The 23599-nt window shown below is 57.1% G+C and overlaps 2 protein-coding genes across 2 annotated transcripts in view; one reads left to right on the top strand and one right to left on the bottom strand.

Moving 5' to 3' along the window:
* ATP6V0D1 (ATPase H+ transporting V0 subunit d1) overlaps window positions 1–6281 on the top strand; it is a 33006-nt gene extending 26725 nt beyond the window's left edge. Inside the window, exons 5-8 of the mRNA XM_069868215.1 lie at window positions 2654–2731; window positions 3316–3492; window positions 4373–4450; window positions 4961–6281. Of these exons, the coding sequence (XP_069724316.1) occupies window positions 2654–2731; window positions 3316–3492; window positions 4373–4450; window positions 4961–5122 (495 nt within the window). The 3' untranslated portion in view covers window positions 5123–6281. The remainder of the gene's footprint in view (window positions 1–2653; window positions 2732–3315; window positions 3493–4372; window positions 4451–4960) is intronic.
* A 463-nt stretch (window positions 6282–6744) lies between these two features.
* HSD11B2 (hydroxysteroid 11-beta dehydrogenase 2) lies at window positions 6745–22678 on the bottom strand. The gene is made up of 5 exons (XM_069868214.1): window positions 22403–22678; window positions 8942–9154; window positions 8517–8702; window positions 8117–8254; window positions 6745–7661 (listed from the first exon to the last, which is right to left on the bottom strand). Exons 1-5 carry the CDS (start codon window positions 22665–22667, stop codon window positions 7303–7305), a joined length of 1161 nt encoding a protein of 386 aa, XP_069724315.1. The 5' UTR covers window positions 22668–22678; the 3' UTR covers window positions 6745–7302.
* Between the last annotated feature and the right edge of the window lie 921 nt (window positions 22679–23599).

Raw genomic sequence — 23599 nt, 5'->3', positions numbered from 1 at the left:
TTCCCAAGGAACCCGTGGCCTGTTAGGGTGGCAGAGAACAGATCAGGCGTGAAGGGAAGAAGGCAAATGGAGGGGAGAAAGAGCTGCACATCACTAGTCATGCCGAGCTGTGTGTGGCCTCTGGCGTGTACTGGTCTTTTGCTCTAATGGGGGAGGTTTGCCTGTACGCATAAATACCTGCACCCTTGCAGGGGCACAGCTCTGTGCTGAGATGGGGGAGAAGGCAGGGAGCAGAGTTGAGTGCAGGGCAAACAGGTTGGGGGTGTTCTTCTTGGGTTTCAGCTGCTGCTTCCTTTCCCATCTCTTTTTGAGGCCTGATACTTCTTTGCATTCTGCTCTTCTTACCCCTAGACTGAAGCATAGATGCCTGGTATCCTGAGTATCCCTGGGACTGGTTCTTGCTAAGGAGCAGCCCCTGGGAAACACAGGGGCTCTGTCAGTAACAAATTGTGGTTAAAAGAGGTAGCTGCTGCTTACAGACTCATGCTTGAAGCCACCTCTCTCCCCAAGGACTGGAAAACGTATAATACAATGTGAAGGGTCTTCCTAGGCAAATGAGGGGATTAAAATCATGTCTGAAATCTGTACTGAGCTTCTCTGAGGAACAGAGCAAGTAGGTGCCTGGGATGGATGCCTGCATCCAGGAGAAGTTGGCATGGGAAGGCAGAACTACTGGAGATTTTTTTGAAGGAATCCGCAAGCATGTAGATACAAGGTTTGAGCAGGATTCATAGGAGGGAAACAATTACAAAGGTTTCTTGTTAGCAATTATAAAGTAAGAAGGTTCTTAAGTGGAAACATGGTTAAGATGGGGAGCAGAGGTTAAAAGTAAGCAGCCGGCTTAGAGTGCTACATGGTAGAGGTAAGGAGGTAGTGCTAACTCTTTGTACAGAGGGTCTCCTTGTTCCTTTCTACTATTAAATGAAATCTTGAGTTATGATTGACCTAAGCAAGTGTCTCTCTACAAAGTAATCTATTCCTAACAGTAGAAGAGAATGGCACAAATATCACTGTGGTGCTGCGCACGTCTGGAGTGTGTTTGTCCTGAAACCTGTCTCATTCCTCTCTTCTCTTATCTCTGATTATGAGAAGCAGAATAGGAGAAGCTGCGAAGGAGAGTATGTTTAAAGGTTTGGGTACAACGACTTCTGTATGGGAAACTACAAAATAGGTTGAGATTCTTCACTTGTAAGGGAGGTGAATCCAAGCTGTGGTGGTAACCACAGATAGTGTTTGAAAAGTCAGTGTGTATGGACTGGCCACCAGTCTCCCTTCAGGCTGGAGGTGAAAGACAAGTGAGTTGGTAGAGGGAAAATCAGTGGGTTCATGGAAGTCAAACTCCATTAAGGTTTACTAAACGCCAGGAGACTACCACTTCTGGAATAAGGGTTTCAGGACACTAGAGAGTTTCTGCTGTTGTCTGTGGAGGTGCCCATAGGAGAGGGTACCCAATGCAGCTGTTCCACACTCTGTGTTCCATGGTGTCTGTGATACTGGATCCTCATTCAGTGCTGGATATTTGAGTTCACCTAATTCTGCTTCTAAAGCCTGAAGTTTGTGTGTGAACTCTAAGAAGGGCAGAGGTAGTGAGTAAGCCTCTTAGCCAGGTTCCCTCTTCCGTCAGCTTCAAGCCAACTCTTTTTTCTGTGTCCTTGCTCCTGTGGTAACTGCAGACCAATGCTCTGTGCTCTCCTGCATTTGAGCAGTGGCAAGCGCTTGAGATGTTTCTTTGATGTGTGATGCTTACCCGGCAGGGCCCTCTTGCACTGTTTGGTGACAAATATTTACAGAACAGAGTAATCCAGGTGCTTTCCTAGCACAGAGGCTGAGGGTATCCAACACATCCATTCTTGAGCCATCTTCAGTCATGGAGTTGTGATGTCTCAGCATCATTTTATTCCATCCGTTCTAAGCGATTCTGGTTGCAGTGCTCTGTCCAGGGAGGTCTTTTATCACATGATGGCTTCTTCTGAGAAAGTTTTTGCTGAACAGCACTTTTAGCCATGCACTGCCTTCATGGGCTCCCCCTGGGAGATACAGTCATCTTCCAGCTGGATTACTGTACATCTCCACAAAGGATTACGTTTCCTGGAGGCAGCGAGGCTGTGCCTTGCCGTGTATGTTTTCTGCAAGGCTCTGGTTGGGATGGAGACCAAGCGGCTGCAGTGTGAAAAGAGAATTACAGAGGATGGCTAGTTTCCTTCACAGATGTCCTGTCTCATCTCCTGACTCTGCTTACACAGCGGTACTTTCTGAACGTGGGTCTTGCAGCTACAGTTGTGTGGCTTGGCATATTTGTGGAGGCCAGAGCTGGGTCAGGAAACCATGTGAGACTTCAGCAAATGCTTTGGAGTTAGACAACTCGGAGGAGCAAATTAAGCTTTAACCTTGCTGCCTGGGGATCTTGCCCACAGTAAACTCATGCAGTCACTTGAACAAACCCAACCACAACCCTTCACGTCTCTGGCTCCTGGAAGACGCACTGACCCTTGTGTGGGCTTGGCCTCCAAGTTCACACAGGGTGAGAGTGGTCGTGTTGTGTTACGAAGTGTCTGGGAGCATCCCTGCTTGCTCTTTCTCTCCTACTGAATGGCCATGTGGGGCCATAGATGAAGCTATGTAGAAGAGTGCTCATGTGCCCTCTCTCTTCCAGGCTTACCTGGAATCTTTCTACAAGTTCTGCAAGGTGCTGGGAGGTACCACAGCAGATGCCATGTGCCCGATCCTGGAGGTAGGTCTGGAAACCCCCATAGCTGGATGGTACTTCCATGGTATTCATTGCTCTGTGCTCAGGCCCTGCTTGCCTGCCAGCATCGAGGCTGCTGTTCTTCAGCATCCCCGTGCACGCTCTGCCTGCTCGCTGGAAGGCCTAGGAAAACACTGCCTGCATGTGACTTTGAATAGGTTTGGTTTGCCTTTATGGCAACATCTCCATCCTCTCACATAGATACTGAGCAGGAGAACAACCATAGCTGTTCGAGGCACGGCTCGTCTCCATGCCAAGAGCAGCTGTGGGATGTACAGGGCTCAGGAGCGGGAGGTGAGAGCGCCTCCTTGACCTGGGCAGGGTTTTGCTTAGTGATTTGACTTGTGCCTGGGGTGGGGATTTCCTCACCTGACACCTCCCCAGGCATCAGCTGCTGGGCACACTGGGAGCTGCGCGTGCAGCCTGCCCTCGGCTGAGCACTGGCTGCAGGTGTCCCAGGCAGCTCACGCATCCTGCCTTCTGATGTGGTTCTGTTCAGAGCAGCGTTGATGTCTGCTGGCCTCTGGCAAAGATGCTGCATCCCAAAGCAAACCGCTTTTCTCCCACAGTTTGAAGCTGACCGGAGGGCCTTCATTATCACCATTAACTCATTTGGTACTGAGCTGTCCAAAGAGGACCGAGCAAAGCTGTTCCCACACTGTGGCAAGCTCTACCCTGAGGGCCTGGCTCAGCTGGCCAGAGCGGATGACTACGAACAAGTCAAAAATGTTGCTGACTACTACCCGGTGAGTGCTTTGGGTGAGGGCTTTGGGGGCTGGTGTGAGGACCTGCACTGGATCACTGCTTTTTAGGGATCGAGGGAACTTGTGGACTGACAGCCTGGGGTGGGGAGCCTGAATTTCAGTTGCTGCCGCTGGCCCTGTGCTCTGTTTCGCTGGGGTGGAGAAGGCTTGCTGGAGCTCTTGCACCAGGGATGCTATTGGCTTATTCGTTGTGGCTGTCATTGTGATAAGGAGACCAGGCATGTCTTATGCACGCTGTCCCAGGGTGTGAGGACTGCCCCCACCACCAAACTTTTGAGTTGTTGGTGTGGCAGCAATGACTGTCTCTTTGGCTGGACGCAAGGAAAACCTGTCTTCAATGAGAAGTGGTGTGCCACAAATCCAGCCCTAGTAGGACACTTGGCTCTGGTTTGGTTGCAGGGGAGACACTGACGTGGGAGAATGTACTTGGATGTGTCCGAGTCGCTTAAGCTGCTTTTGTGCGTGGCTGGGGGCTGTTGGAGTCACAGCTCAGTGTCCCCTTGCTGGAGCAGCTGGGGCATGTGCCGACATTTGTGGGCACAGAGGCCTGGCTTGAACACTTTGATCTGTACATGGAGGGGTCCGTGCCTGGATCCTGGATAGGGTGTGCGGCTTGACAAGCTCACAGGTGAAAGAAAGGCTTTCTCTGCCTCTCTGGGTATTACATTCAGCAATGGGTGCAGTGCAGACTTGGTGTTTTCCCCTTGCTGGTGTTCATGTGCACAGAGGGCAGACTCTTGGCTTCTCTGTGTCCTCTGCTGACCATGATGGCTGAGGTGTCTGCTCTACAGGGCCCAGAAATGCTGCTGAACTTGGGGGACCTTGGGCTTTGGGTATATCCTCTTGTGATGTCTTCCTGCAGGAGTACAAGCTGCTGTTTGAAGGGGCTGGCAGCAACCCTGGAGACAAGACCCTTGAAGACAGGTTCTTTGAGCATGAGGTGAGTGAGCCCCCAGGCACTTCTCGGCATGTGCCTGCCTCTGCCATTTGCGAAGCTCAGGGCAGCAGTGCTGTGGATGAACAGAGTTTGGGAGAAGGAAAAGGCAATGCTCTAGCCCTCTGCTCCAGTGAGGGAGTGGGAACCCAGGGTGGTGCTTAGCGCGTGTTCTCACCCAGACAGATGAGAGCAGTGCAGGAGGCAAATCTGAGGCTGCAGGTGGATATTTGGTCCATCAATAGCAAAACCAGACTGTAATTATGTGGGAAAGAAAGATTTGCACCACTACCTGAGGGTACAAATACTTCTCCCTTCAAATGCTGGAGCCTGTTCTGAGCCGTACCTGTAGGTTAGAGCTGCCCTGAGGACCGAGAGATGCAGAGCAGGATCCCTGAATTGAGCCTCTTGGCTGTTGGAGAGTCATGAGATCTCACAAGCTGCTCCAGCTTGCCTGGACCAGCTTCTCCAATCCCAGATTGACAAGTGACGTGTCCTCCTCTGGGCTTTCCCTAGGTGAAGCTAAACAAGCTGGCCTTCCTCAACCAGTTCCACTTTGGAGTCTTCTATGCCTTTGTGAAGCTGAAGGAGCAGGAATGCCGCAACATTGTATGGATTGCAGAGTGCATCGCCCAGCGGCACAGGACCAAGATTGACAACTACATTCCCATCTTCTAACCCTGCTGTGCTCCTCTCCGACCCTCCTGCTCCTGGAGTGCAGAGGGATCCCTGTCTAACTCCAAGTTATCCCAGGCTCCACGGGTGTCCCATCTGTGGAACTGGCTCAGATGAGGAAACTGTACAGTTGCTAGTTAAATTATTCACAAGCTGAAGCTTGAGTTGTGTGTGCTGTGAGGGGTCCAGAGGGACCAGTGGCACAGGCTTGGCCCTGTGTCACAGGAGGAGCACCTCCTGTGGTGTATCCAATAGTCTCTGTGTTACTGTGCTCATCTGCTGTATGCGCTTACGATTGCAGAGCAAGCACCAGCTGGGGGGTTGCTACCTCCAGGGGGTTCCCATGGCTGCAGAGGAACATCAGGTCTGCTGTGGCTGGGCATCCTCTGTCAGTGCTCTGCACGCCTCCTAGTCAGCATTGTTCTGTGAGGTTTAGTTCGAGTGTGATTTTGTTAGGTAGCCTGTGCTGCTGTGCAATCCCTGCATCCCCCTGTAGCTAGCCTGGACCTAGGAGAGATGGAGCAGCCGTGACCAGGACTGAGATGGAGCCTGTGAGAACACGAGGGCAGAGGCAGAGCACTTGCAGAGCGTGCTGTTCCCATCTCCAGGAGCTTTTGCACTTGTGCAGCCTTGCCCTGTCCTCAGAAACTGCTCTTATCAGTCTCCCTCCTGCCCTGCAGCTTGAAAGGGCTCCAGAAGCTGGTTGAGGGAAGCCCTAGGGCTTGGAGTTTGCTGTCAAAACCACACCAGTCGGGGTTCCTTTTGGCTCTGTGGATGATGCTGGAGCCCTGCTCCACCTCAGGACAGGCTGGCACTGCTGTGGAGCTGTATGGGCACAGCTGGCTCTGGCTCTGCTTGGTTGCCCCGATGAGTGCAGAGAGGAGCTGGGGGCAGTGATGTCCCAGGCCCTGTCCACACCCTCCCTCTGTGGTTAGGGGGTGGCAGCCCTGCTCTTTGTGGCTCCATGTCCTGCTTGAGGTCGGGGAGGTGCCCTGTGGTGGGACAGCAGAGGAGAATCCTTACTGGTGGGAAGCATGCTTGGTGCTGCTGCTGAGAGGGATCGAGGGAGAGCAGCTCTGTCCCAGCTTGTGCTCTGGTCACCTCTGCAGTGTTTGTTATCCTGTAATCCCCTCTCTACACCAATAAATATCTACCTACTGCACTATGCTCTCCCTGCTTACTGGGGCACCTGCTCCTGTATCCCCAAGAGGAGCCTTCATCAGCCATGGGGCTTCTTGCCATGGGGCTTCTTACCCTGGGAATTTGATATACAGGCGTGGCTCCGGTGTGACTTGGGGCACCTGCTTCTACCACAGACAGGGGGGCTCATGCCACCCGGGGGCCCCGGGCATTGGCACTTGAGCCCCGAGCTGTGCGCGGTGCCTGAGCTGTGGGTGCTGAGTTGCTGGGGGCCCAGGAGCTGCAGCCGTGTAGGAGTGAGGACGCAGCTGGTACCTGCATGATGGATTCTCTGGCTTTGCTGAGTCTCTCCCCCTACGCCCGGGCTTCTTGCATGGTGCTGTACGTGTGTGGCACTCTGCCCCTTCCATCCTTGCCCCAGCAGGGCATCCCTGACCACGCGGTGCTGTGCTGACCCACGGATGGAGACTGCCAGAGCCCGGAGGTGTATCAAGAACAGATTTATTTAAAAAGTGACAATCAGGTAGTTCATCTCGTGAAGAGCTCTGGCACTGGCAGCCTGGCCTCGGCCCCTGCACTTGCCGGGAGCGCGTGGAGTGTGTAGTAAGAATGGCAGGGAGCGGCATGGCAGCGGCCAGAGGATCCTGGGCTTAACCCAGCCAAGAGGTGATGGAGACAAATGCTCGCAGCTCCGACAGCAGCGAGGAACGTGTCGGGGAGCTGAGAAACACCTGAGGTACCTCCCAGCCCGTGGTGCAGAGCTGCAGAGTCAGGCAGGGGCAGCCCCCTTGGAGGATGCACGGTTAGAAAAAAATACAAAAAACAAGGTCTCTAGAAAAAATGTTGATTCTCACACGATAGAAAATAGATCAGCATCTGCCTGATTTTTAGAAAGCAATTTGGTTTTTAACGTCTAGTGCTGATTGTTCCCCCATGGTGCCGGAGGGTGATGCTGGTGGCTGCACACACGCTCGGGGGGGCTGGTGTGCCTGGAAATCCCAGGAAATGGCTCGTTCCTGCCCTGTGACCGCAGTGGGCTGAGGTCAGGCCTTCTTCGTGGCGTTGTGCTCTTGCTGCAGTGCTCGGGGCAGCTTGGGGTTGATGAAGAATCCTTTCAAGAACAAGTCTCGGACAAAGTAGGGCAGGTAGCGGTGTATGAAATACATGAGCCCAAGGCCCTGCCCTGGGTAGTAGCGCACGGCTGGGTCAGCAGCCAGGAGCCCGTCCGTGATGCTGTTCACCACTGCGCTGAGGTCCTCCACTGCCACCTTCATGAACTGGATGAACTGGCGGTTGATCTCCTCCACGTAGTCCTCGCCGTAGGCCTGCAGCAGCTCCTGGGGCAGGCTGGCCACCAGCCGCTGCTTCTGCTGGTTCCAGAAGGCAGGGTCGCACGTCGTCCCTGCAAGGATGTGGCCTCCACGTAAGCCGCACAGCTCCCTCCTCCAGCCCTGGGCATGGGTGCCAGCAGCCCCAGCCCCCTCCCCAGGAAGGTCTTGCCCCAGGGACGTGCAGGGGGAACACAACCAGTGGTTCTGCAGAGCCCAGTGGTCTCAGACCCTGCCTGCAACGGGGAACTGAGCTGACTGGACCAACGCTGCTGATCCTAACCCTACTTCTCCCCAGCTTGGGCCCAAAGGCCCCAGGATGGCCACCACCATATCCAAGGAGCCGGGGATGCTCAGAAGCTGCATCTTGACCGCCGGCTGCACCTGCCATTGCTCCATCACCAGCTCTTCATAGAATCACCAGGTTGGAAAAGACCCACTGGGTTATCAAGTCCAACCACCTTCACCTCCCTGGGTACCTGCCCTTTGCCCGCGGGTGCAGGCAGCATGCGGGTGCTGCCTCTCTTACCTGTTTTGTAGTAGCCGGGCAGGACGATGCTGACTTTGACACCCCAGGGCTGGAGTTCGCTGCGGAAGGTGTCCATGAGCAGGCTGAGGGCTGCCTTTGAGGCCCCGTAAGCTGCCAGGCACGGGAAGGGCAGGTCACCTTGCAGGAGAGAAAGGATGAGGCTCTCGAGCAGCTGCCTGCATGGCTGGGCAGGTGGGAACCCGGAGGACTTAGCCAGGGCTTTACTCCCAGCCCCTGCGCAAGCAAAGGGCTGAGGGTGCCAGCCTGATTCAGCGGGTTGGGAAGGGGAGGTGCCCGGGGCAGCGGGAGCTGTGCCGCACCATGGGGATGCTCAACCCACACCCGAGCTCGGGTTGCCGGGGCTCTGAGAGGCCCTGCTGAAGGCGGACGGAGTGCTCACCCGCGGGGCTGCTCACGGTGACGATGCGGCCGCCGGCAGAGCGCAGCAGGGGCAGCAGCCCCTTGGTGAGCTCCAGCGAACCGAAGAAGTTCACCTCCATGCAGGTGCGAAACTTGCCCGTCGGCGAGAGCTCGGCGTCGGCGATGGTGTCGTTGAAGCCAGCGTTGTTCACCAGGCCCCACAGCCCTGTGGGGATGGGAGGTTCTAAGAGGTGACCCGCATGGCAGACCCCCACCCTGAGTGTCCCAGCTGCTCTCTGGCTCCTGGGCGTCCTGCAGGGACATTGCGGAGTGTCCCGGGACAGGTACCGTTAGCAGAGGCTGTTGGCCGGGGTGCCTGCAGGGACTCAGCTCGGAGGTGGGGAGGGGAGCACGTGGAAGCTTAGCTGCAAGCCGAGGGCCTGGGAGGGTGCCAGGAGCTCCTACCTGTGCTGTTGGTGTGGGTGTGGACGTGCTGCAGGACGTGCTGGATGTCCTCTGGCTTAGTCAGGTCCATCTGCAGCAGCGTCAGCCTCGGCGAGCAGCTCCTGCGCAGCTCCTGGGCACCAGCACTCTGCAGGTCCAGGACGCTGGCGAACACCTGAAAGCCCATGGCATCCAAATGCCTCGCCGTCGCCTGCCCGAAGCCCGAGTCACAGCCTGCGGGAGCCAAGAGGAGCCTTGAGGCAGACAGTGACAGCAGCCAGCCAGCTGTCCCAGCCCCCGGGGACCCCCAAACGCCCTGGCACAGGTCCCCTGCCTGTGGTTCACTGCCCCACTTCGGCTCCGAACCCACTGGGGACATGACCTTCCCCTGGGGTGTTCGCAGGTCCCGGAACAGCTGGTTTCTCTCATGCTGTGAGGAAGAAAACACTCCCTTATCTGCAACCCCATCGCCCCGGGTGCCTCTCCGCTGTGAGGTGCGGGTGAAAGCACGGGCACAGCCCAGCGAGGCACCGGGACAGCGTGGAGCTGAGCAGCGATACAGGGTGGGAGCCAGCACCCCAAAAACACCCTCCAAGGGCTCTATCAGGCATCCCTGGGAGCTGCCACAGGGCCCTGGGGGAGATGCCGCCTTTCCCCAAGTGCTTTTTGCCTCCCAGAAACGGTGGCCGAGAGGCACAGCACCCCCTTCACCTGCCCAAGGTGCCCAGGGGACTAAAAAGGGGAGAAAACAAGAGGGATCCTGCTCTGCTCCTGCCACCCTTACCTGTCAAGGGAGCACCTGACTGGGATGTTTTAAGCTGGAGAGCACTGGGTGCTGCCATGCCCGGTCCCAGCCTCATTTTCTCTGTCTCGGCTCACGCAGGGGCACGAGATGTGACCCCATGGCCCGCAGAGTCGCTGTCGGGTGGCAGGGGACGGCTCAGGGAGCAGCTGGGTGTCGCGGGGCAGCAGCAGGACCTGTGGCCAGGGTGGAGCGGCCGGGATGCAAACAAACAGCGAGGCACAGCCTGTTCCCAGGCCGATGGCAGTGCTGATAGCTATGGGGACAGCCACTCTGCCCGGCCACATTAACCATTAACAGGGCACCGCAGCCTCCCGCCTGGCACTCTCGGGTGCTCCTGAGGGCACGGCTGAGAAAGGGCTCTAACCGGGATGGACACAGCGGTGGCCTCGGCCACTGCCTCTGGGTCCCTACAAGCCCCTAGAGCCCTTTGGTGGCAGCCCCAGTGGTGGCACAGGGCGCAGCTGCTCCTGCTGGGCTCCTGCACCCAGGCTGGGATGGAGGTGCTGCCGCTCCAGCTCCCAAGGTGCCAGCCCCTGCTCAGCTTTACTTTATTGCTGCGTCAGGAGCCCGTAATAAAGCCCTTGGCCAGCAACCAGAGCGATAACACCCTTGCAGGTGCTCAGCTGGCAGGAAGGGGCTGCAGGAACCCTCCTTTCCCATGGGTGTGTGCCAGGCTGGAGCAGCATCACCCCTGTGCCAATCCTGGTGCCACAGGGGCTGCCCCCATGGCACAACCACCTCTCCTCTCCCCACAAAGGGATCGTGCAGCCAGCAGCAGTCCAGATAAGGTGCATTTCACCTTTCCCAACAGGACAGGAGAAAACTGCAATAAAGATAAGATTTAAAAATAAAAGTGCTTGCGGCCACAGCCTTGCAGTGCTGCAGCCGGGACACTGTTACCTGTAGTGCTCCTGCCCTCGGTTGCAAGAAAAGCATCCAGTCCAAACACGAAGCTTCCTATCACCTCCCAAAAACACTGGGAAACATCCCAAACACCCAAGAGAGCCAGGCTTGCTTGTTTTGGGCAAGCAGGGAGCAAACATGGCTGCACAGTCTGAGCCAGAAAGGGTTAGCTTTGCCTTAGAGGAGCTGGGCAGTCGGAGTTTGTTTCGGAAGTTTTAATTTATTCATACACAAAAAAAAAACCCAACCCACCTCCTGAGAGGCTGGCTGGCGGCCCGGGGCCAGGGGGACAAGGATGCTCTGGTGTTATTTAAGGTCTCCGTTGCCGCTTGGCTTCCCAGCTGCCCCACTCAGGCACAGCCAAGAGCACAGGCAGCAAGAATTAAACCCCCCCAGGACCAAAACACGTGGCCCCCAAGCTCACCCAGCGCCACGCTCGCTCCCTGTGGCGACCAGCACGAGCCACCGGCTGTGCCAGGGCTGGCACGGAGCTGCCGCTGCTGGCTGGGCTGCAGGAGCGCTGGAGCCAGGCCGTGTGCGTGGTCCCGGCGAGGCTGGTGCTGGGCACGCTGCCGCAGAGGATGCTGCATCACGAGGAGATGCTGGCGCCAGCTCCCTCCTGCCCTGGCTCCCAGCTCGCCAACCGGTTTTGCATCCATGCCGGCGGGAGGGACCGTGGTCGGAGCGAGCACAGGAGCACCGGGAGCGCAGCGGAGGAGGGCAGGTGGTTGGAAGTCCCCCCATCACATCCCCCATGCCCGCTGTGCGCCCCAGGCCAGCAGCCAGAGGCTTTTGCTGCAGCAGGAGCAGAGCCTGAGTTGCAAAATCTGGCACTCGGCAAGCTGGGGCAAACACCTGCTCCAGGGGCTGGCTGGCCCTCCACCGCAGCAGCAGGTCAGCAACGAGTCCCCAGGACTTTGCAGAAGCTCCAGCCCCTGCCGTGGCTCCCCAAGGAGTGAAGCGTGCCAGCCTCCACTGGGATTTTGGCACGACGAGCCCTGGCTTTACCCACCTTGAGCAAGAAAACAGGTTCGGTCTGCAGCACTGCTGTTGGGGTGCCCTCCTACTCACTCAGGGAAGGCAGGGAGGAGCTGCAAGCCGTGCATCCTCATGCCTGACAACACAGGATGGGAGAGGACCAGCACAGACCTGCACAACTTCAGAATTCACAAGCGCAGCTTGGCTGAAGGAGCCCCTTGTGGTTGTGAAGCTGGAGCTGCTCCCTCCATGGCCACCCCCGCCTGGGACCCAGCCTGGAGCTGGAGAGGGGTTGCCCCCCAGGACTGAGCATCCCTCTGATGCACCAGCTTCCCTGGGGTCAGCCCCCATAGCACATGGGGCAAGGATGGGCAGCAGGGCATCCTTTTGGGACGCTCCATCTCTCACCAAACCTGGAGGCGGCCAGGTGCCTGTCAGCTGGGTCAGACACCCAGAGCACCATCATCCCCTCCCCAGCTCTTCAGGCAAGGCCCGGATGCCCCACGTGCCACCGCTCCCCACATCCCAGAAGATCAATCCCACCTCCCACTCAGCACTCCGGCCACCACCTGCCCAAGACACCTTACCAAGAAGGCGCTGTCCCCGCTGCCACCAGCTTCCCAACATGGTGTGGGGCTCAAGGACACCCTCAGCCAGAGGGAGGCCAGGGCTGAGCAGATTAACGCGCTGAGCGGCTTGTTTCCCTAGGCTCCAGCACAAATCCTGCCCGGGATGCCAAGCTAAACACGGCTGACATTTTGCTCAGAGGTGTTGCCTTCTGGCCCCAGCAGGATTCACCGCTGCCACCTCGGAGCCAGCTCCTTCGGGCAGTGGACGGGGGCTCAGGGCTGGCAGCCGTGCCGGGAGCTCCAACACGTGCCAGAGTGGGCACAGCGGGGACCGACTGGCTCAGCTGCTTGGGAATGGTCACCCTGGCTCCACCCCAGGAGCACCGTAACGCCTCCACGGAGTAGGAATCCCAGGGCAAGGTGGCATCACAGGGGATGGGACACCCCAAAAGTGACTTGAGGCGAGGGGACCCTCGCTCAGGGCAGGTCCAGGCAGGAGGAATCGCCCAGCAAAAGCCCACAAGGGCAGGGCAGGGCCCGACAGCTAACGGCTCGCGGATGCCATGCACGTTTGGCGCGAGGAGCAATAAAGCATTGATGTCAGCTCCAGGCAAGAGGGAACAAATTCTTGGCAGGGCACTGGGGAGGGAGGGGACAGCGGGAGCACCTGTGCTGAGCTGCCACTGCCACCCACCAGCTCTGCCCCCCCAGCCAGGCACTGTCTGCTGCCTGCCCACACCTGAGGTGCTGCTGGGGCAGCAGGGGCAGGCAGGACCCTACCTCAACAAATCCAACAGCATCACCATCAACAGCAAAGTGCACCCCAGCTGGTGGATCGCACAGCAGCACCGGGGGTCCCCGCTCCCCACTGAGCCCCCCAGGAGCAGCCCCCGTGCCCAGGCTCCTGCAGGAGGTGTCAGCATCCCAGGTGATGCTGCTGCCTCTGGTCCTCAGTGCCCAGTTTTGAGAAGCCACAAACCAAATTAAAGTAAACCCAAGGAGACGCCTTCAGGGATGACCCCAAATCCCATCCTCAAAATCCCCAGCAAGGGGACAATGCACAAGCCCCCCACCCAAGCAACTCAGAGGGGGCTCCCTGCAAAGCCTCAGCCTCCGTACCCCCAGTTCCCAGGGACCCCCCATGCAGCACAGTTGGCACCAGCAGCCAGAGGGAGATTACCAGCCAGAGTGATAACAGCTCCGGCGGCCCACGATGAAGCACCACATCTGTTTCCCTCCAGCAGTTCCTGCAGGGTGGGATATGGGCCAGGTGGACCCCCAGGAGACCCCCAGATCACAGCAGAAGGCAGAGTCAGGGATGCCCATCATCACCAGGGGGTAAGCAGGAGACCCAGCTCCCTCCCTGTGCCTGGGACAGTGGCCAGATGGTATGAATTACAACAGATTAGCTGAGTGCTTCTGAAGCCTTGCACGACATCACCTCCACCCAGGGAGATATCTTTCACTTAAACCAAAGAGGAGACAGAAAATCTCATTTTCTGCCTAGACAACCCGAAACATGTGGGCAGAGATGACGAGGAGCCCTGAGGCCAGCACAGAGAGGCCCATGGCTCCTGAATTAATGTCCATTTCTCAGGAGCAGGCACCAGCTCCGGTGCATTGGCACTGGGGACCCAACAGCAAAAGGGCAGAGAAATAAATTATTATTGGGAGCCACAGCCCTTCCCATCACTGTCACTAAAAGCCACCCAGATGCTTTATCCCCCCATAAAGCTGTGGGCAGCAGATGCTCCTTGCACCCAGCAAGGCTAATGAAGCCAGGAGCTCATTACACGCCCTGGTGCTGCCAGGACAGAAATGAGCCCAGACATCTTCTCCTGCACAAGGCTAGTGCCTGGTGAGGGGCTCGAGGAGGTGAAGTACCATCCACAAGCTTGCAGTTAGGCTCAGCACAAACTTTGACCTCTGGGGAGGGCATCTTGGCACCCAGACCCACTGGGGCTGCTCTAAGGGCTCGCACCAGCTGCTGTAAAAGCGCCACAGTCTTCCTTGGGTGGAGAAGGAATGGGAAGAGGACAGCCCAGCCCTGGCACAGCAGCAACGCTGCTGCCTGTGAGGCTGACCCCAGGCTGGCAAATGGGGAGGGTGGAGGACATAGAATCATAGAATCACCAGGTTGGAAGAGACCCATCGGATCGAGTCCAACCATTCCTATCAAATACTAAACCATGTCCCTCAGTGCCTTGTCCACCCATCCTTTAAACACCTCCAGGGATGGTGACTCAAGCCCCTCCCTGGGCAGCCTCTGCCAGTGCCCCATGACCCTTTTGGCGAGAAATTTTTTTCTGATGTCCAGTCTGAACCTCCCCTGGCGGAGCTTGAGGCCATTCCCTCTCGTCCTGTCCCCTGTCACTTGGGAGAAGAGCCCAGCTCCCTCCTCTCCACAACCTCCTTTCAGGTAGTTGTAGAGAGCAATGAGGTCTCCCCTCAGCCTCCTCTTCTCCAGGCTAAACAACCCCAGCTCTCTCAGCCGCTCCTCATAAGACCTGTTCTCCCAGCAACACCTCAAAGTCTCACAGAAAAAGGGCACAGGGAATTTCCCACATGCAGCCCTTTGCCGCATCCCAGGGCTGGACGGATCTTCCAGCAGCCTCCACCAAGGTGAGATCAGCTCCCCAGAAGGAGCAGCTGGACTCTCTTTGTCAAGGATTCAAGCTTCCCACAGCCAGGGATGAGTGGGAAAAGACAGCAGCACAGACGTCTCCTGGGAAAGGGCACAGCCTGTACATCAGAGCTAATCTGGAATGGATGGATGTCTCCCAAGAAGAGGAAGTTGTGAAGAGCTGAGGCGATAACCGGGTTAATAATCATCTTCAAAGAGAACACGGTGAACCGGGAACACAGTGCCAGCGAGACAAAAGCAATCCATCAGCAAGAGCTGGGAAGGACACCCATGGCCCAGGGACAGATCAACTGGATCAGTGCCGATGCCAGTAACGCATCCACTTGGGGTCCTGGATAGGGAGAGGCTGGGTGGGAGCCAGGCTGGGAGACTGGAAAGCTCCAGCAGCCACAGCCAAGATGTGGCGCTGAAGATGCTCCTGGGGAATAAGATGGTGGCAGCAAATCCATGGCTGGGGCACCTGCTGGGAGCATCCCTGGACTGTAAAAAGGCTCTACAGGGACTTCCAGCAGGCTGGAAAAACACTAACTATGCCCCATATCCATCCATCTCATATAACAAACACATTGGGCCCCAGGAGCCAGCAAGGAGAGGCAGGAGGTCATGCCTAAGGTCTGTTATAGACATGGCTAAGCCATCCATGAACAGCAGAAGGGAGGACCAGCTCTTCTACGTGGACACTATGAGCCATCACCACCTCAAGATATCTCAGTGAAGGTATTTCTAGCCAGGACAGCAAAGCACCACAGGATCAGGAAAACTTCTGGACACTTGATGGGTCAGATCAACCACGGAAGAGCCCTGAACTGCCACCCAGGCTGCGGTGCCACCGTACTCACCACACCATGGAGGTGCGGAAGCCACAGGGGGCTCGGACAGGTGGTGCCAGCAGGGACAAAGCCAGGTTGGAGCAGTGTCAACCAAAGCAGCTGCTTCAGAGGAAGCTCAGGGGATCATCATATTAAGCAGCTCAGAGTCTGCAGCACCACAACAAAGCTATGGTAGTTCCAATGGAGATATCGCAGTATTTTGGTGATGAACTTCTAGTTTGTAAGATGCCATCTTAGCACTCCTCTTGTCACAAGAATAAACTCCCACCACATGCCACAAGCCCAGGCAAGCAGAAAAATAGGTGCAAGCCCTGCCCAGCCCCACATCACTATGGGTTCTGTGGTTGCACAAATTTTTTTCTCTTGCAGCCTCCATGTGGAACTCAGTTTGGGTTTTTTTTAGAAAGTGAGCAGAACACTTAAGTCGGCACCAATCGATGTGCTTGGACATGGTTGTGCTGAATGGCCTTTCACAGGGCAGCACCTACATGTGCCCTTGGGACAGCACGGGCAGAGCCCAGCACACCAGCCAAAGGGGGAAAAGACACCATAGGATGAGTGAAGAAGCCAGAATACAAAGCTTTTCTCCATCTGGTAACTGTGACCCTGGAGAGGAGCAAGCATTGGTCACCATCTTTGGACAGAGTCACAAGAAAGATAATGCACGGTGTGATGTTTATGCTAAATTGGAGTGTGGCCACCAGAAGTGGAGAAACAGGGTAGGGAAGGATCTGCTGAGGAGTATGCTTGGTGGAAGCCAAGACTTGCCACAGGAAGATCACCACCAGAAGAAACAGTGAAAGGCTGGAAAGATGAGGCCAGACATTCAAAGCATCCACAGAAGATACCGGAGTATCTCCTCTAGGACCTCAGCTCACCAACCCATCCCTTCCCTCCATCCCCAGCCTACCTGGGGAGCACCCACCATCTGGCCAACCACCCAGCAAGAGGCCGCATGGCCACAAAGCCTGTAAAGCTTTAAACTGCTTTCCAAGATTACAGCCTGAGAGCCCACAAATCCCAGGACAGCACCATGTGTGATGGGGAATCCAGCTTGCAACAGGAAAGGTGATAAAGCTCAGGGGCTGGCAGCTCTCCAGGGGATAAGGAAGCAGTAGTGATACGTTGCGTGTGGAAGCACACACAGGCTGGGACAGAAGAATGGAGACAGAGGACATACCCTAGCAGCCAGGGGGAAGTGGAGAAGGAGTTAACAGGCCTATGCTGGGCAAGGTTAAAGAAAAAAAAAAAGACCTCCCAACTATACCTATAGCAACACATTGACAGCACAACAGCAGTGGTGTTGGGCATTGTCCACCTGGCGGGCTCCACAGCAGTATCTCAGATCCAAGATCGCAGGAGGGACATCGGGAGGTGAAGAAGCATGAAAGCCTTTCCTCTGCATGGGTCAGCTGGGTAAGCAGAGGTCCCCCAACTGAAGTTTTGGGCCAGCACCGAAAGACGACTATGGGGAGAAGGCAAATGCTCAACCAGGCTTGGTGGAGACACCTTGAAGACCCACTCCATCCCACCCCTGCTCAAGAAAAACTCTGGCTGGGCAAGTCCACCAGCCCTGCGCTAGCAGTAATAAAGCAGCACAATTCTTCTGTAAGCAGGTCCTGGCTTGAGGGGAGCTAGACTCAGTGGGTAACACAATCCCAGACCTCATTAATGATGTGCTGCTCATTGGACTAGAGGGCAGCAGCAGCCTACACTTCTGCTTCCGAAGCATCCGTTCCCATCTGACAATCTCATTTCTGCAGGGAAGTCTCTGCTTTGTTGCTCTCATGTCCCTGAGTAACCCTGAGCACTAATCAAGCCAGCTTCGGTTTCTCTACCAACTCTGTTCTCCCACAGCATGCAACTTCTATGTTTTTTTCCTCCTAATCAGCTGCACTCATCATTTTTTGGTTAACGGTGCTAAAAAAATCACCCCGACAGGTCTGTGTCATTAGCAGTGCTTATTTCATAGAGAAGTGAGAAAAAGCTGAGTGTACACATCAAAGTTTGTGGTGAGCAGGGGTAGGTATCTATTTCTGAAGAAATCTAGTGAAGGGAAGAATCCTAAAACTGTGGAGGGCTGCTGACAAAGCAGGGAGAGATCTTCAGCCTTGCAGAGAGAGGCAGAGAAAGCAGGTTTCTTATCTGTTCCCAGTAAAAAAAGCAGCAAAACCCACAGCTAGAGAATTGAACGTTGCATTTTTTCTTTAACTATGCACAGGATTGCTTTTACACCAGGGTTGGAGCCTGGGTGTTTCATTTTGGTCCTGTCCCCCCTTAACATGGTGGAGCTGCTGTCCCCACTGTTAATTTTTAATTGATCCTGGGAAAAAACATAGCAGTTCCAGGGAATGAGTTGATTTTCAGCCTGCCCTTTGCCTGGGGAACACCCCTGGTATCTCTGAGCTGTCTCACTGGCTCCAGAAGTGGAGTAGAAAGTAGGAGTTGCCTACGGAGAGTTCTAGTGTCTCTGCATGAAGCTTCACTCATCATGAGACTGCTGCCAGGCTCGGCACCAAGTACAGGCTGAAGCGTCTCCTGCCGGTGCTCCAGTGCTCCCAGGGCAGAGGTGCCCAACTCCAAGCCAGCAGCTTTACTCAACAGCACCAGCTCTGGGCCCCTGACATCTCCCAGTAACCCAGTTCAGATGGAAAATGGATCTAAGAGCATCAAAATCCATATGGGAGAGATGCTGCACCAAAGAAAGCCGTTTACCTTCGCAGATGAGCTGCGAGAGTCCTGACATCTGGATTGAATCACTTGGTCCTGCTGCAGTCACCAGATGCTTCAACATCTGTTGAGTCCATGGGAAACGTTGAAGCTCCACTTGACTACGATCAAGTTGCAAAACCTCCGTTAACCTTGAGCACGGCTTGAAGCTACGATTTCAGATTGTTAACGGGACATACAACTGTAACAAGAGAGCCTCACCAGGAAAACCAATTTTCCCCTGTAGCAAGGGAGGAGGAGAACGTGGCAGGCTTGGGTCTGGAGCAGCCTCACCTGCCAGCTGGTTTTGTTCACAGGGATGATTTGCTTGGGGACAGACCAGTCTGCAGGTATCTCCTGGCTTCGTAGGCTACACAAAGGAGGAGCAAGGAATCCAAGTCACCTCCCACAGGCAGCAGCCCTATGGCTTTGGGTTATTTCAGAGATGTGTAATTCAGGTACAACCTTTATAGACAGAGCAATGATTCACTGGTTTTAACTTCTCATCCAACTGAAGTGTAAGAATCAATACCTTGCCACACAACACGTGTCTTCCCTCTGCTGTGGCAAAACCCTGCAGGTATGCAAAGTCTAGAGGCTGGTTTGCATTCAATCCCTTCTGAGGGTTTGCATAAGTCAGGCAGTTAGCTCCTGCCTGAAAAACCACCCCAAGCAATCCAATAGAGCAGAGCTGCACCACAAAGGACTCTCAACTGCTGCAGCTGCACAGCAGAGCCTCAGCTGTCGCTTCACCACCTCTAAACCTCATTTGTATTGGGCAGTTTCTGTGGACTCGCTGAACTTCACATCCATCTATTAAGACCACAGGGAACAAGGGATGATCTAGGCTCCTGTCTAAACTAACCCAGGTCAAAACTAAACCTTGCATGAGGTGCTGTCAGCCTGGATCTGGAGAGCCTCAGCAACGGCAGCTCATCACCTCCCGGACAGCTGCTCTCGCAGACCACCCTCCTTGCACAGGTTAGAGGCTGGAGTGATTTTTATATCAATTCCCAATAGAAAGTGAATAGGAGATATAGGAGATACAAGCAACATCACTCTTTTCATTCGCAGGGCTCCTACGCACTCAAAGATATCCAGCAGTGCCATTTTCAGATTCTGGAAGGAGCACACACAAAGAAACCAGCTCTTTGATGCTCAGAGCAAGCCTGTGCCCAGTGATGCACTCCACTTGCCTGCACCACTGGCCCAAGGGTGCCAACCACCAGCACCAGTACACGCAGGGTGCCCTGGCCACGCAGCCCCGACAGCGAGGGATGCCAAGGACCGGCCGCCACACAGCTTGCCAGGGCTGGACCAGCCTCAGGGCAGGCAGCTGCCTGCACCCATCCTGCCCACATCACAGGTGCTGGCATCCCTGTAGCTTCTCACTTGGCTAAAGCCTGCGCCAGACCCTGCCTTAAAGATGAGCCACATTCGGACTCAGGCTGGCTCAGGAGAACACACCAAAGGCAGTATGGGGATGATTGCCATCCCCCTCACAGCCCCAGGCTGGAGCAGCTGATCCCTGCTCCCCTCCTCATCCTGCTGGTCCTCCTGGGGCTGAGCTCTCCCAGCCCACGAGGCACAGGAGGGCATTCTCCTCCTCACTGCTAACAGCTGTGACCTCCCCAGGAAGGCAAGATTAACACTTTGCTTGCCCTGCAGCCCCAGCCAGGCTGCAGGCTCCGGGGCTGCGCTCCCAGAGAAGTCAGGATGCAGAGCAAGAGCCCTAAGGTCACAGCCACAGATAAAAACAGCACCCACAGGGACTAGCGGCCACCTACATTGTTAGCCCAGGGGATGTATCACAGGAGACTGCAGCATTCCTGGCTCCCGTCTGGCAGCAGGCAGCTCCCTGTCTCTGCTCTGACCAAGCAACAACCGAAACAAACCTGCACCAGATGGGAAATGCCATAAATTTCTAGGCCTGTTTGGAGCAGATGCTGCTACCACAGGGTCAGCAGCTTTGCTCTGCAGCAGCTCCACATCTGCTCTGCTACTTTCCCACTGAGCTGCACCGTTTGTTTCCCTTGAACCTCACCCAGAAGCTAAGTTTTTGTTAGCCAGCAATGTCCCGACCAGCGCATGGGGCTGAAGCATCATCACAAAGCTCAGCTTGGGGTTGTTCCCAGTGGGTCTGGGAGACTGGGCAGCTGGACAAGCAGGCTGCTGGAAGAGCTGGGACACCTCAACAAGGAGATGCAGCGGTTGGACCTGCACAACACCCTGCTGCAGGATTAAGCCGGTGGCCAAGAAGGATGCCCAAAGCTTTTATAGCTGGGACCTCTGCCGTTTGACAGCAGGCATCAGCAGGTGACTTCACTACATTTCTTGCTTGATCTGTAGAGTCCAACAGGACATCCAGTGTTGCGGAAGCCCTGTCCCCAACCTTGCGCACCTTCGCTGATGCCCAGCATCAGTGGGCACCCAGTTCCATGCTTCTCCCTCTATTGCGTTTTGCTTCCTATGGGCAAGAGAAGGAAGGCCAGGCTGCTTTTTTCCAAGAGCTCACTGCTGCTCTGATCCTCCCTGCCTGCCCCCACAGGAGACACCAGCAGGGACTCAATACCAAGTTGCCAGGAGGTGTCTAGCATTAATCTGCAAAAGAATCAGGTTAATTACTACACAAACACTCAAGCGATGGATGACACCTCAGGCAGTGCAGCCCTCGCATCTGCCCCTTGGCAGGCACCTGCTGGAGCAGCAGTAAGGAAACACTGATCCCGCACTATGGGCTGCACCTCGAACCTGTAAAACCACCAAGTATTTACAGCCAAGAGCAAACACACCAGAGCTGCAGAGGTGTCACTTCAACGCACCAGGGCAAGAACACCCTGTTCCAGCCACTGACTCACTAATTATATAGGCAATGCCACTAAGCCAGGGCTGGCTCGACATAACGTGCCACAGGTTACCTGCAGCACGCGGCTGTCAGACATCCTCCCCAGGCAGCCCTGCCCCACCGTGGCTTTGACCTTCACTCAGTTGAATAATTCATTGATCTGCTACCTTGCTTCTCCAAGCTTCCTCCTCCAGAGAGGCCTCCCTTCACGTCCCACCAGCGCCACAGAACCCTTCAAGCTGGATGGGGAGCCTGGCTCTCACCTCTCCTTCTCAAAGACCCAAGGACACATCACAAGATGTGTCATCACAAGACCCAAGGAAATAGGTAAACCCTCTTCTTGAGCTCCCGCGTGTCCGACTCCAACCCTGACATCCAGCAGGATGCAGGCTCCTACCCTCAGGAGCACCACCAAGGTGATGCCCACAGGTTTTCCTCCCACCTGCATCCCTGCAGAGCCAGCAGGGCCCTCCCAGCCCACCTGTGGCAACAACCACCCCGACTCCAGTGGCTGCTAAACGATGCGTGTGTGTCGTGGCGAGGCACCTGCTGATCGCAGCTACTTTCATCATCCTCCAGGAGGAACGAGGAGGGAAATCACTCGCATACAAAGATGCTACAAAGAGATCCAGCCACGAGGCTGCGTGGAGCCCGGGCTGGGGGCTCAGCACACCCCCACAGAGCCGCCTTCCCCAGGGATCCAGCCACCTCCGTCACCCTCCAGGAGGGACGAGGGGGGAAAGCGCTTGCGTACCGAGCGATGCCGAAGGGATTCGGGCACGGGGCTGGGGTCCCGGCGGAGCCCCTTTCCCCGCGGGGCAGCGCGGCGCTTCCCGAGGATGCTCGGGACGGGGATCCCGCCGGGGCGGAGGCGGCCGGTCCCCGCTCTCCAGATAATCCCGGAATCACCAGGCTGGAAAAGACCCACCGGATCATCGAGTCCAACCACTCCTACCAACCCCTAAACCACGTCCCTCAGCGCCTCGTCCACCCGTCCCTTAAACCCCTCCCGGGAAGGGGGCTCCACCAGCCCGCTCCGGCGCCCCGGGAGCCCTCTAAGAAGGTCGCGCTCGGGAGGGATGCTCGGAGCGCCGGGATGCTCGGGAGCCGCACCACGTGTCCCATTCAATCCCGGCTCGGGGGGCTCGGAGCGAGCCGCGGAGGGCCGGGAGGAGCCGGGGCTCGCCGCCCGCACTCACCTGTGACCAGCACGGCTCTGCCGGCCACGGGCAGCAGCCTGCGGGGCGCGGCGCGGCGGAGCAGCAGGCAGGCGGCGGCGGCGGCCAGGGCGAGCCCCAGGGGCAGCGGCAGGCAGGCGCGGCACAGGCTCTGCAGCGCGGCCAGCAGCGCCAGCGGCAGCAGCAGCCCCCGGCCCGGCCCCAGCGCCCGCCGAGCCGCCCGCAGCGCCAGGCTGCCCGCCAGCGCCAGCCACAGCGCGCCGTACGCCCAGCGCTCCGGCTCCATCCCGGCCCCGCCGCCGCCCGCGCCGCGCCCCTTATAGCGCCCCCGGCAAGGGGCGGGGCCGCCCCGGACCGCCAATCGCCGCGCCCGCACATGCACCGGCTCCGAGCAGCGGGCACCGGCACCGAGCACCGGGCACCGAGCACTGAGCGCAGCGGGCACCGGCACCGAGCACCAGGCACCGGGCACTGAGCACCAGGCACGGGCACCAGGCACCGAGCACCGGGCACCGGGCACCAGGCACCGGCACTGAGCACCAAGCACCGGGCACCAAGCACCGGGCACCGGGCACCAGGCACCGGGCACCAGGCACCGGCACTGAGCACCAAGCACCGGGCACCAAGCACCGGGCACCAGGCACCGGGCACCGGGCACCGGCACTGAGCACCAGGCACCGGGAACCAGCACCGAGCGCACCGGGCACCAGCACCGGGCGGCGCTGAGACGGGGCACCGGGCACCGGCAGTGAGCACCAGGCACCATGCACCGGCACCAAGCACACCAGGCACCGGCACTGAGCACCAGGCACCGGCACTGAGCACCACTAAGACAGAGCACCGGGCACCGAGCAGCGGACACCGGCACTGAGCACCGGGCACCGGGCACCGAGCACCAGCACTGGCATCAGACGGCGCTGAGACGGGGCACCAGGCACCGGCGCTGAGTGCCAGGAACCGAGCACTGGCACCAGCAGTGAGCACCGCTGAGACAGGGCACCAGGCACTGAGCACCAGGCACCGGGCACAGAGCACCAGGCACCGAGCACCGATACTGAGCACCAGGCACTGAGCACCGAGCACTGGCACCAGGCAGCACTGAGACGGGGCACAGGGCGCCGAGCACCGCGCACCGGCACTGAGCACCGTTGAGACAGGGCACCGGGCACCAAGCAGCGGGCACCGGCACTGAGCACCAGGCACCGAGCAGCGGCACCA

The sequence above is a fragment of the Phaenicophaeus curvirostris genome, chromosome 14 (genome assembly GCF_032191515.1).
Source record: "Phaenicophaeus curvirostris isolate KB17595 chromosome 14, BPBGC_Pcur_1.0, whole genome shotgun sequence".
Lineage (NCBI taxonomy): Eukaryota > Metazoa > Chordata > Aves > Cuculiformes > Cuculidae > Phaenicophaeus > Phaenicophaeus curvirostris.
This window is presented reverse-complemented; position numbering and strand designations above follow the sequence as displayed.